The 14,349-nt window shown below is 39.9% G+C and overlaps 1 protein-coding gene across 3 annotated transcripts in view; it reads right to left on the minus strand.

Moving 5' to 3' along the window:
- Window positions 1–3,307: 3,307 nt before the first annotated feature.
- The window catches only part of LOC130921364 (LIM domain and actin-binding protein 1-like), a 32,626-nt gene continuing 21,584 nt past the window's right edge, over window positions 3,308–14,349 (minus strand). For 2 of the 3 annotated variants that reach the window (XM_057845160.1, XM_057845159.1), the window contains one exon: window positions 3,317–5,383. In XM_057845160.1, coding sequence (XP_057701143.1) covers window positions 4,384–5,383 — 1,000 coding nt within the window. In that variant the 3' untranslated portion in view covers window positions 3,317–4,383. Of the gene's footprint in view, window positions 5,384–14,349 lie in introns of all 3 variants that reach the window. The other variant, XM_057845161.1, reaches the window with a different exon arrangement.

Consider the following 14,349-nt stretch of genomic DNA (forward strand, 5'->3'; position numbering starts at 1 on the left):
TGTCCATAAATTTATAAATACAGTAGAGGCCAAAAGTTTCGACACACCTTCTCATTTGTGCGTTTTATTTTCATGATTATTTACAATGTAAATTCTCACTGAATGTAATAAAACTATGAATTAACACGAGTGGAATTATGTACCTAGCAAAAAAAGATGAAATAACTAAAAACATGTATAATATGATAGTATCTTCACCTTTGCTGTGATACTTTTTTTGTCCACTTCTGCCATTCTTTTGATGCGCTTAAAGTCACCTAAAATGTTTTTTTACTTTACGGGTAGGCTTTTTCAGGGTTACTTACTTGGAATCTGTTCATTCCTTTATCGATGGGGTTTGGATCTTCAGTTGTGTTACATCGAACAAGGTGTGTCCAAACTTTTGGTCTTTACTGATATATAGAGTAACCCGTCACATTGATATTGTGACCAGTCACATACAGTGCCTTGCAAAAGTATTCGGCCCCCTTGAACCTTGCAACCTTTCGCCACATTTCAGGCTTCAAACATAAACCTATAAAATTTTAATTTTTTGTCAAGAATCAACAAGTGGGACACAATCGTGAAGTGGAACAAAATTTATTGGATAATTTAAACTTTTTTAACAAAAAACTGAAAAGTGGGGCGTGCAATATTATTCGGCCCCCTTGCGTTAATACTTTGTAGCGCCACCTTATGCTCCAATTACAGCTGCAAGTCGCTTGGGGTATGTTTCTATCAGTTTTGCACATCAAGAGACTGACATTCTTGCCCATTCTTCCTTGCAAAACAGCTCGAGCTCAGTGAGGTTGGATGGAGAGTGTTTGTGAACAGCAGTCTTCAGCTCTTTCCACAGATTCTCGATTGGATTTAGGTCTGGACTTTGACTTGGCCATTCTAACACCTGGATACGTTTATTTTTGAACCATTCCATTGTAGATTTGGCTTTATGTTTTGGATCATTGTCCTGTTGGAAGATAAATCTCCGTCCCAGTCTCAGGTCTTGTGCAGATACCAACAGGTTTTCTTCCAGAATGTTCCTGTATTTGGTTGCATCCATCTTCCCGTCAATTTTAACCATCTTCCCTGTCCCTGCTGAAGAAAAGCAGGCCCAAACCATGATGCCGCCACCACCATGTTTGACAGTGGGGATGGTGTGTTCAGGGTGATGAGCTGTGTTGCTTTTACGCCAAACATATCGTTTTGCATTGTGGCCAAAAAGTTCCATTTTGGTTTCATCTGACCAGAGCACCTTCTTCCACATGTTTGGTGAGTCTCCCAGGTGGCTTGTGGCAAACTTTAAACGAGACTTTTTATGGATATCTTTGATAAATGGCTTTCTTCTTGCCACCCTTCCATAAAGGCCAGATTTGTGCAGTGTACGACTGATTGTTGTCCTATGGACAGACTCTCCCACCTCAGCTATAGATCTCTGCAGTTCATCCAGAGTGATCATGGGCCTCTTGGCTGCATCTCTGATCAGTTTTCTCCTTGTTTGAGAAGAAAGTTTGGAAGGACGGCCGGGCCTTGGTAGATTTGCAGTGGTCTGATGCTCCTTCCATTTCAATATGATGGCTTGCACAGTGCTCCTTGAGATGTTTAAAGCTTGGGAAATCTTTTTGTATCCAAATCCGGCTTTAAACTTCTCCCCAACAGTATCTCGGACCTGCCTGGTGTGTTCCTTGGTTTTCATAATGCTCTCTGCACTTTAAACAGAACCCTGAGACTATTACAGAGCAGGTGCATTTATACGGAGACTTGATTACACACATTTGGATTCTATTTATCATCATCGGTCATTTAGGACAACATTGGATCATTCAGAGATCCTCACTGAACTTCTGGAGTGAGTTTGCTGCACTGAAAGTAAAGAGGCCGAATAATATTGCACGCCCCACTTTTCAGTTTATTTGTTAAAAAAGTTTAAATTATCCAATAAATGTTGTTCCACTTCACGATTGTGTCCCACTTGTTGTTGATTCTTGACAAAAAAATTAAATTTCATGTCTTTATGTTTGAAGCCTGAAATGTGGTGAAAGGTTGCAAGATTCAAGGGGGCTGAATACTTTTGCAAGGCACTGTATATACATGGTGGAAAACACAGACAAGGCTGAAAAAGCAGTTTTTGCTCTTGCACCCCTTTAAAAAAACTGCTCTATTACCCTAATTTTCACACTATAAGTCGCACCTGACTATAAGCCGCCACTCACAAAATTTGGCACGAAAACAGCATTGGTTCATACATAAGCCGCACTGGACTATAAGCCGCAGCTGTCCTCACTGTATCATGAGATATTTACACCATAAGATATTAACCAGTACAACCTTATTTGACAGCTGCATCATACGACCGACTGTCATAAGACCAAAAGAACCATCATTAAACTTTGAACCAATTAGTGCAAAGCTTTATTGCTTCAAGAAGCTTCATTTGGCCATCACTGCTCCCTTGGGGGAGACAGTCAACCTCTGCTGCCACCTGCTGTTGACTGTTGTCATCCAACATGCCTCATAGCATGCATTGCAGCGCTACAGATGTAAATAACAATTAAAAATCATGTTCTGTGCTAAATATTTCTTCACTGTTCCAATTGTTTCATCAATTGCTAGTTATGGTATTTGCTAACACTTTTTTTGACAGTGGTGCCATAAGACTGTCATTACACAATCATAATCATGACATGTCTGTGTCCTTAGCATTCATGAATGCTTATAACATGTCATTAAGTGTTATCTGGCAAATGATCTCACTTTTGAATGGATGCAAAAGATCCAAGATGGACAAAAATTGAGTTGGTGACATAATTTGCCATATGACACTTAATGACATAAGCATTCAGTAATGTCCATGATGGTGTTATGTCATAATTTTGATGATCTTATGACACCGCTGTCAAATAAAGTGTTACCTAAAAAAAAATCAACAAATAAGCCGCACTGGACTATAAGCCACAGGTATCAAAATGAAGGAAAAAAGCGGCTTATAGTCCAAAAATTATGGTATAAGCCAAAAGAACTTGTGTTTGATAAAACAATAGGTCTATGCTGCCATAGCAGTTTAATGGCGCATTTGGCCCCAGAACTATTTTTAATTTGTCCATTTTACCCTGGAGACCCCCTTTTACAGACACCGCACAACCACTTTTCTTTCAACCCAGCCATAAAAACGTAATATTATTTAAAATGTCATTTTTAGCTAAGAATCATTGATGTCTAATATTTAGTTTCAAAAGAATGACTTTATATAATTATTCACTCGCATGTCTTTAAACTTTTAAATGTCACAATGGGGAAAAAAAAAAAAGTGTAAGTCAGATATCTACCTCAACTCTTATTTTTTTTGTTACTGTGGCATTTTCGCCGATATTTTAGATGAATATTTGATCCAAAGAAAACTTTAAATGGGTAAATATTTGAAAAAAACTCGACCTCTCGTTGATGTTTGCAATTTCTGTATTGCGACCCTTGTTATTTTACCGTGTCTCACCCATAAATATTCCCAAAAAGTCTGGCTGTGGCCATTCACAGCTGTGTCTTGACACTCACACATGTAACACGGAGTTTCAGGATCGAAGCAAGGTTTCTTTAATTATGTTCTAACCTCGAGGTCCTCCAGTTAAGGGTTTAATTTTTTTTTTCTCCTGTTGAAAATTTTTCTTCCGCCAGAAAATTGAGATTTTAAGCTTTCCAATGATGTGTCATGCATGCATATAGGACAATTTTGAAATTTGGCCAAATTGGGGGTCTCAAGGCAGAACTTCAAGTCACCTGAGTGTTTTCCGCCATATATACGTGTAAATAAAGAAAAGCTTGCCATCAATGTAAAATTTTATTATACTTGAACATAAAAACAGTGCCACTGAAATGGAATTCATGGTAAAAGTTATTTGACAATCATACAGGAAAACCATCAGCGCTCTTTTACATACAAAAACATTGTTTTTGTGCTAGTACACAAGAGCAAGTATCGAGAAAAAAAATTCAGAAAAAATATATTAATCAGGCTCGTCTTTTTTTGTGGCAGTCAGAACATTTCATGAGCATCTTGACTTGGTAGGATAGATCCATACCTAAAGGCTAAAAATAAAGTGACACCAACGTGACATTTCGACTCCCTTTGGAAAACAGTAAGGCAACTTATGGCAACACCGCCTTCGCCATTAAGGTGTTCGGCAAAAGTAAAGGCTTTTCAGAATAGCGCTCTATATTGGTCGTTCTCATTTGTTTACCTGAGACGTTTTGCTTCCAGTCAATCGAATTGTCTTTAGCACAGTAAGAAAATAATATCTGACTCCTCTTCCAGTATTCTATTAAACAATTAGCAATAAAGCTAAAACCAAAAAGAAAACATTCACTTGAGAATTTAATACGAAAGATCTTCGAGTCGATGACGAGATGCTCTTCTCAGTCGTCGTAGTCATAGCAACGGTTTCTCTTGATGATGGCCTCGGGCGTCAACTCTTCAGCGTCGCTCTGGTCTTTGTCGTCCTCCCAGAAGCCCACGTCGTGCGGTGCCCGCTTCTCTTTAGGGTGCGCGGGCGGCGAGGGGGATGCCGACGCGTCGGAAGAGATGCTCAGCGAGCGCTCCTCCGCCGCCGTGCTTTCTCCCTGAGCGGGTTGGTCTCGTTGGTACTCGCTCTCCACGCCCTCCTCCTCCTCTGCCCCTTTGCTTTTGTTGGCCTTGTCGCTAGCGATGTGCTGCTTCTTCAGCTCTACTTTCTTGCCCTGCATTCTCTCTTGAGTTACATTTTTTTTCTCCAGGGACGCTCTCCATTCCTGCAAGGCCTTGAGCGGCCGGCGTGGCTGCCGTGGCTCCTTGGCACCGGGACTGCGTTCGGTGTCGGCCGCGGCACTCATGGTGAAAGGTCGACTGCGCTCCCGAAGTGAGGAGCTCCTCCTCAGGCTCTTCAGCTCAGCGCTGTGGGACGATGAAGACAAAGATGTCGAATCGTCCTCCGGCGGCCACTTTGCCCTCCAGGCTCGTCCCGAGGCCGCCCCCTCTCCGGCTCCTTCCACGGTCGGGCTGCGCTGGGGCTCTCCGGCGGGAGGCGGCCAGGCGATCCTTAACCTACGGGACTCGGCCGGCTTCTCCGTGCCGTCAACGGGTTTTTTCATCCTCGATTCTAGGTTGGCGGCGAGGTCGGTGACTTTGACTGTCGGCGACAATTCCTCCCCGGTGGACAACATGCTCTCTCCCGACTCGCTTCTGCTCCTTGCTGCCGCTATTGGTTCTTTAGACCTTATCGCCACCTCTTCGCCATCATCTCCGTCCTTGCGGACCGTCCACAGCTCCTTGTGAGGCCGATGACCGAAGCCTTCGTCGTAGTTGCCCTTGGCTTTAAATAGCTGGCTGAAATGAGGCTTGCAGTACACGTTGCCGTGCAGGGAGGCAAAGTTACCCAAGCTGAAAACAGACACGGTGGGTGTTAAAAATGAAACAAAAAAAGGCTATTTGGTCATGTAGGCACCAATTTAAACATTTGGTATTAGTACAAGTGTTGCCTACATGACATGAATAAAGTAAATTACCTTGTGTTGCTTTACATTAGGTCTGTCAAAATTATCACGTTAACGGGCGGCAATTAACTTTTTTTTTAATGAATCACGTTAAAATATTTGACACAATTAACGCACATGCCCCGCTCAAACAGATTAAAATGACAGTACAGTGTAATATCCACTTGTTACTTGTTTTTTGGTGTTTGGCACCCTCTGCTGGCGCTTGGGTCCAACTGATTTTATGGGTAAGTACTAAAGATGCACCGATACCGATACTAGTATCGGCAGGGGGCGCCGATCCGGCCCGAAATGGTGGTATCGGTATCAGCGAGTACCAACAAAGACGGCGCCGATACCATTTACAGGTCCATTATTATAACGTTTGACCGCAGCCTTTTTTTTCTCCTGGCGCTCACTACACTCTGTCTCTGTGTTGTGTGATGACACGTGAACACCAAGCAGCTATCGCTATTGGCCTGCTCCAGACCAATGAGAACGGACCAATAGCCACTCCCGACCAATGGCAAGGGCGCTTTTTCATATGAAGGAAAAATAAAACCAGGATAAATGGCGGCGGTCGGGAAATATTTCAAAATACAAATCTCTTCGATTAAAATCAATGGCTGCATGCAATTTTGCGGCCTGAAAGTTTCGAGATGTGGAGTTAAATTGGCCAGTTTCAATACCTCGAACCTAATAAAACATTTGAAGACGAAACGTGAACGAACACAACGAGTTTGAGCCTGCAAGAGCAGGACTGCTATCCAGAGGAAGGGCCCTGGACCGGTGCAACAATCTCTGGTAAATTCACTACGTCAACTTTACTTGCTGCAGTAATTTGGGAACTGTTTCCAAAGTAGGGTTGCCACCTTTCAGAAATGAGAAATAAGCGACTCCCCAAACCCCTCCCGAAAAAAGGAGGCTAATAGACAGACGGGATGCTGTGGTCAGTTATTATTACTTATAATTGTTAGCGTCCGCAAATGCGGAAACAAGGTTGGACCTCGAAGCGGACAACAAGCGGGGGGTACGTACAAGGGTTTCATGATTGCGAACAAAAAATAACACGCGATCGCGGGATAGTAGAAATAACAAAAGGAGTCCGTGACAGCAGGTCGACGGAGCTCCATACTACAAACTGGAAGGTTAACTAAGACGATAGGCAGCGAGCCAAAAAGCCAAAATAAAAACACTCAAATACCTGCACAGGGTAGAGGTGACAAACAAGTGCAGTACACTAACAGAAAAAAACCAATGCAGGGGCGTAACAAGCAAATGTAGCGAGACTATAGTGCGAGATGTCAAATGGCGATCAGCAAGGCAAATATCTCGGCAGCCTTCTCTGAGCTCACCCGTGCTTAAATGCTGCGTTGATGAGCCTGCATTGGATTCAGGTGCGACGTCAGGAACGCCCCCACTAACAGCCCAGCAACAAAACACAATCTAACCAGCAGCAGAATGTGACAATAACTTCATGAAAGTTGCACTGTTTGGCCTTTGAGAGGTTTAAAAAAGATTACTCAGTTCATTCAGAGTTTATTATTATGAATTTATTTTTACTTTCTTACTGTTGGGCGAGTATTATACTTTGTACTAGTCTTTTTCCTATTTTGCAAAGGTAAGCAATAGCCTGACAAAGCCTTGATAGCAATGATTTCACATCCAATTATGTAGCTCTTTGGCAGAAAAAAAAAAAAAAAATATATATATATATATATATATATATAAACGGGGTGGTATCGGGGCCAAAAAATGGTATCGGTGCAACACTAGTAAGTACCATGAGTGAGCATGGTGTAATTATTGACATCAACAATGGCGAGCTACTAGTTTCATTTTTGATTGAAAATTTTACGAATTTTAATAAAACGAGAACATTCAGAGGGGTTTTGATTAGGGCTGTCAAAATTATCGCGTTAACGAGCAGTAATTAATGTTTTTAATTAATCACATTAAAATATTTGACGCAATTAATACACATGCCCCGCTCAGATTAAAATGACAGAAGTGTAATGTCCGCTTGTTACTTGTTTTTTGGTGTCCTCTGCTGGTGCTTGGGTCCAAATGATTTTATGGGTTTGGGGAGTGAGCATGGTGAAATGACATCAACAATGGCGAGCTACTAGTTCATTTTTTTGATTGAAAATTTTACAAATTTTAATAAAACGAAAACATTTAAGAGGGGTTTTTAATATAAAATTTCTATAACTTTTACTAACATTTATCTTTTAAGAACTAAGTTTTTCTATCCATGGATCGTTTTAAGAGAATGTTAATAATGTTAATGCCATCTTGTTAATTTATTGTTATAAAAAACAAATACAGTACTTATGTGCCGTATGTTGAACGTATATAGCCATCTTGTGTCTAATCTTTCCATTCCAACAATAATTTACAGAAAAATATGGCATATTTTATAGATGGTTTGAATTGCGATTAATTACGATTACTTTTTAATCGTTTGACAGGCCTAGTTTTAATATAAAATTTCTAGAACTTGTACTGACATTTATCTTTTAAGAACTACAAGTCTTTCTATCCATGGATCACTAAGAGAATGTTAATAATGTTAATGCCATCTTGATTTATTGTTATGATAAACAAATACAGTACTTATGTACCGTATGTTGAATGTATATATCCATCTTGTGTCTAATCTTTCCATTCCAACAATAATTTACAGAAAAATATGGCATATTTTAGAGATGGTTTGAATTGCAATTACGATTCATTAATTTTTAAACTGTAATTAACTCGATTAAAAATTTTAATCATTTGACAGCCCTACTTTAAATATGAAAATGAAAGTTTAGGAAAAATAGTTAAGATCGTTAACTCATTGCCTGCCATCTGACAATGACAGATTTCCAATTCATGTAATCTGTGAGGACTGGGTTTAAATGGGGAATGCTGGCAGCGATCGTTCGTTCTGTGCTGGAGTCTATCAGTGTTTGGAGGGTATAAATGACGTTACAAAATGGCTGCGCTCCTTTGCGACGTCAGTTTTTTTTTGTTTCAACATGATAGTGTCCATTATCAGTAATTGAAGAAATTCGCCATTTTCATACTTAAATATTTTGAACAACATTCTGTCACATAAACGTCATTTATTCAAGGTGTTGTAAACCAGGGGTTTCCAAACCAAGGGCGTAGGATTGCATAGGGACGGTGGGGACATAACGCGACCAACTTTTTAGGATGCTCAAATTGTCCCAACCAACTTTTAAAGAGAATTATAATACTAAGAGGCTGTTGAGATATCAATAGAACCGTTATGTGGCAAGATAACAAATACTAATAAATTTAACAACAACAAAAATCACATTCATGAGCAATTATCGAAAATAGATCGAAAATTACGAACATTTCTGAAAGTATTCCGGAAACAGCAGGCTGGGGCTTTGACGTCACAGCCAGGAAACAAAAGGTCAAGGCAGGTGCCATCATTGTTTATCCACGAGAGAGTTGCGTTCGTGTTTTATCAAAAAATTACTAAAATGGTTCATACCTGTCATGCTATGTGGTGTACAAATAGCCATTTGTCACAATGTAGTACCCATGAGTTCCCGAACGCGAGAAAAAGAGCTGGACTACGCAGACAATGAGTAAAGTTCGTCCATGCAAAGAGGGCTAATTTTGCAGACCCAGCCGCAGTCACGGTTTTGAGTGGTGTACATTTTACACCTGAAAGCTATTCGAACTATGGACAAATGAAATCAGGGTTTGCTAAGAAATTGCTTCTGAAAGCAGATGAAGTGCCCATCAAACACGCGCAGCTACCTAAATGTCCTGAGATATCAAGAAAGAGGACGATGACTGGCACTGATGAGACCACCCCACCACCCCAGGCTAAGCAAAGGAGGGGAGCAGCCAAGCTCGAAATGGCCAGAGTGAGTTCTCTTTTATAAAAAAAAAATTTTTTTTTTAAAACATCACGCATTGTATATAGGACTGGACACATGTATAAATTATCGCTCGTAAAATGTATACAACAAATCGGTCACACTTTATAATAACTATCTGTTTTACCAGTTAATAGATCATTACTAAACTGTTGATAAATGATTTATTGTTGATTTGTGAAGTATTTGTTAACAGTTTGTTAAGCATTTACAGGGTGTTTCAATATGGTTGACCCCATTCTAAATGCCCATGCTAGTTGATGGATCTTAATAAAACTATATACACTTTATGTTGAAGGTCATAAGTTTTATTGGTTAAATATATAAAGAACAAATATTTGTTGGTTCTATGGCAGATTTTCATAAATGTGCAACATGAGCGCTGCCTGCAAAATGCCTTATCAAAATGCCTTTTCTTTTGAAGTGAATGGCATTTCTTAACCTGAAAAGATAGAAATGCCAAACGTTACAAAAACTTGAAACATTTCTACACAAACTGTTTCAGGTTGAGAATACCCTGTAAATGCTTAACAAACTGTTAACAAATACTTCACAAATCAACAATAAATCATTTATCAATAGTTTACTAATGGTCTATTAACTAGTAAAACGGATAGCTTTTATAAAGTGTTACCCACAAATCCTCTAATCCTATTCATATTTGTGTCTGTTGGCAGAGCGAAAACCTATGATAGCAAAATAAATGATAATTATTCCATACATTATTTTGCGGTCACTGTGTATCAGCTTCACAAAAAAGAAATGCAAAAGAAACCATTCGGTGTTTCCCACACGATCTGTAGCCGGTTTTTCATCAGTGTGTTCCCCCCCCCCCAAATGATCCTTTCATTAGGCTGCATTGGATTTCGTTTGGGCTCAAATTGATAACCCAAGACACCAAAGAAATGAAGGTTCATAACTCTCATCGTCACCATTAGAAGAACGTTCGTTACGTCGGATTCGTCGCTGCAACTAGAAACAAAATTGTCCGCCATCATCGCCGCCATTCAGTGACGTGCGGTGAGGTTCATGGTTGGTGAGGCACTGACTCCTTTAGTGTCAGATTTCCAAATATATAAACCAAAAAGGGTAGCTTATTCAATTGGCTACTGGTTATTTCATATCTCATCAGCATTCTTCACAAAACAGGCACACACGGTACATATTATCGATACGTAAAAGTAAGAAAATAACATGCATTTGCTCTACACCCTCAATGTGTTGGCCGTCACCATTCTATAATTAATGCAACATAAATGAGAGTAAAGAGTGGTGTACAAAACCACAGAATTCAATTCTGACCTTTAGTGAAATATTCAGTTGTTTTTAAAACTTTTAATTCTGAAACTTTAATCAATTTATTACAGATTGCTAAACAAAAAGTGTGAAAAGAAAAATAATATTTTATTTAAGGCCAAAATTTAGTTTTTAAATATTCTATTGTATTTTTCTTGGTCCAAGCTCTTTTTAAAAAAATTTTTTTTTAATAAGATTGAAATGAAAACTGTTTGTGGTCTTGCGCCTGTCCTTCACCACAAAAACCGGCGTTACTTTGGAAGGGCATAGGTTTTGTCTCAACATTCGTAGGGACGATATAACAGCATAACCTGCATGTAGGTACACTTTTTGCTGTGGACGGGACATTAATTGGACCAAACAGATTGGATGAAGGGGGCAAAGGGCCACATTTCTAATGTATATGAACCTAATTAATTAATTGGCAAAATGATCAATGCAAAATAAATCCTTATCTACTGATAATAACTTTTACGTGCATTGGTTTAGATGATACACTGTTCAATTCAAACCTTTGTTTTCAAAAAATACTAAAGAAACATTTTGAAAACTTCCTGAATAAATGTCTGGTTTTTATTAGCAAACATAAACATAGTGAAAATAATTCACTTAATAATGGTAGGGTCAATTCTATCCTTACAACATACGGAACTATTGAAAGATCTAAATTCTCTATATAACTGAACATTATATCATGCAAAAAAGGTAAGGTTGCTTAAAAGTTGGTGGGGACAATTTTAGCATGCTGAAAAGTTGGTAGTGTTATGTCCCTACCGTCCCTATGCAAACCTACGCCCTTTTAGTAAAAGTCCTCCTTATTTTCCTTTACTTTAAAAAAAAAAAAAATCTCTCCGCCTCAATGGAGAGGATTGCTTCAATTAGATCGTTCTGTGTTCTATTTGACAAGCCAGAAAACACAGTGGATGTGTCCAAATGTCTAGCTAACCTTTCATCTTTCTCAGCAAAACCATGTAATCGTTCTACATATATGCCACTTTTAGAAGAGCTACACGCTCATCGTTACCACCAAATGTTAAGTCCTGTTTAGCTAGGATGCAGGTTGCATTAATGAGGTCTTTCAAACTCTTTTTCTTTACCTTAGCTTTTGAGGATGCTACCGTTCAGCTTCCGCTGTTCGTCAAAGCCAAATCGATCCTTGAGCTTCCAAAAGTTTTTAAAGCAAACAGGCTTTGAATGTGAGTGGTCGAGCTCTCATGTTTGCTGAAGCTTCGTGGTAGTTTTTTAATGTCACAATATCTCGTGTTAGTAGAGACATTGGCACAAGTTGAGAAGAAAAGGCAGGGAAAGCAGCAAAGGCGATTTTTCGAAGGACAGCCACATAGACAGTCTTTTCGGGTGTACCAGTCCGTTTGAAAAGCGCGAGTTATCCTCGGTCCCGTAGTTTGAAGCAAATCTTTTAGCTCCGGACAACACCGGCGTTGTGTTAACCGCGTCCACTTTTAACGGAAAGTCCAGTTTCACGTACGCCCCCTTGCAGTGCGGCAGAGTACTATCTGCCGCAGCCTGTGTCTTTTCACTGCGGTTTTATTTCCCATCAGCAAAACTAAATATGTCGCTAACAAACATTAAACTTTAAGGGTTAAAGACATTAGCCAGACTGAGGAAAATCAGGTCAAATAAACGTATCTGGAAACATTATAATGGCGACATGCAGATGTACGGCAACCAGCACGCTCCAATTCCATGTATCAACCCAGTTTGTTAAGGATTGCGCAATCAGAGGTGAGGCTTTACTCATTGCTGCCGCACCTCTCGTTTCATTTCTTTATTTGAACAGGAAATAGGCAAATTCAGCGATTTTGACTATAAAAAGTGTTTGAAATGAGTCATAAATAAAGAGCAATGGACAAATATTAATATAAATTTGATGCTATTATTATTTTTTTGTCATGATGACAGGTGAGGCTCTGCCTCACCTGCCTCCCCTGACCGCACGTCACTGCCGCCATTCAGTACTAAGCACTGAGCCGGGTGTTTCCTAGTTGTGACATCACACACACAATATGCTAGATTTCCGGGATCTCGGGCGCCGGTCGTTTTAGCTTGACAATCGATCCAAATTTCTATCATTTTCTTGGTGTTGCGATGTGTGTAATTACACGAAGTGGCATGATATGAATCCAAAAGGCATGCGTTTATGGATAAATGATTGAATATTAGCATTTCCCCAGGTGTTTTCATACTCTTTAACCAACCTTATTTACATTATATAAGTTCAGTGATAGAGGTAAATTAGATTGTGTTCCCATTCCCATATGTTGTAAGGATAGAAACGACCCTATCATTAGTAAGTGAATTATTTTCATGGTGTTCAGACTTGCATTTATCCCTTTTCATTTGCTGAATGGTATATAACCCCACCCCCATATGCACATTTGATTGGCTGATGACTTGACCAGAAGTGGGTAGAGTCGCCCAAAAAAAAAAAAAAATCACAGTAAGAGTAGCCTTGCTTCTAAATAATATTACTCAAGTAAAAGTAGTCATCAAAAAAATTATTCAAGTACAACTAAGTAAGTTTTGCTTGATTTACGTGGTGCACAATGTAGCAAAGCTTTAAATATCGTACTCTGTACTAAGACTATAACGGATTTCTATTCAATTCTATTGACATTTTTGTAGTCACTGGACATTTAATCTTTGTTCTGAAAAGTTTGCTTCAGTATTGTAAATACAATCACCGGCCACTTTATTAGGTACACCATGCTAGTAACGGATTGGACCCCCTTTTGCCTTCAGAACTGCCTCAATTCATGGCATAGATTCAACAAGGTGCTGGAAGCATTCCTCAGAGTTTGGTCCATATTGACATGATGGCATCACACAGTTGGTGCAGATTTATCGGCTGCACATCCATGATGCAAATCTCCCGTTCCACCACATCCCAAGGATTCTCTATTGGATTGAGATCTGGTGACTGTGGAGGCCATTTGAGTACAGTGAACTCATTGTCATGTTCAAGAAACCACTCTGAGATGATTCCAGCTTTATGACATGGCCAATTATCCTGCTGAAAGTAGCCATCAGAAGTTGAGTACTTTGTGGTCATAAAGGGATGAACATCGTCAGCAACAATACTCAGGTAGGTTGTGGCGGTCCAACGATGCACAAGTGGTACCAAGGGGCCAAAAGAGTGCCCAGAAAATATTCCCCACACCATTACACCACCACCACCAGCCTGAACCGTTGATACAAGGCAGGATGGATCGATGCTTTCATTTTGTTGACGCCAAATTCTGACCCTACCATCCCAAGGTCACAGCAGAAACCTACTCATCAGACCAGGCAACGTTTTTCCAATCTTCTATTGTCCAATTTCGATGAGCTTATGCAGTTTCCTGTTCTTAGCTGAAAGGAGTGGCACCCGGCGTGGTCTTCTACTGCTGTATCCCATCTGCCTCAAAGTTCGACGTACTGTGCGTTCAGAGATGCTCTTCTGCCTACCTTGGTTGAAACGGGTGGTTATTTGAGTCACTGTTGCCTTTCTATCAGCTCGAACCAGTCTGGCCATTCTCCTCAGACCTCTGGCATCAACAAGGCATTACTGCCCACAAAACTGCCGCTCACTGGATATTTTTTCTTTTTCGGCCGGACCATTCTCTGTAAACCCTAGAGATGGTTGTGCGTGAAAATCCCAGTAGATCAGCAGTTT

The sequence above is a fragment of the Corythoichthys intestinalis genome, chromosome 9 (assembly GCF_030265065.1).
Source record: "Corythoichthys intestinalis isolate RoL2023-P3 chromosome 9, ASM3026506v1, whole genome shotgun sequence".
NCBI lineage: Eukaryota > Metazoa > Chordata > Actinopteri > Syngnathiformes > Syngnathidae > Corythoichthys > Corythoichthys intestinalis.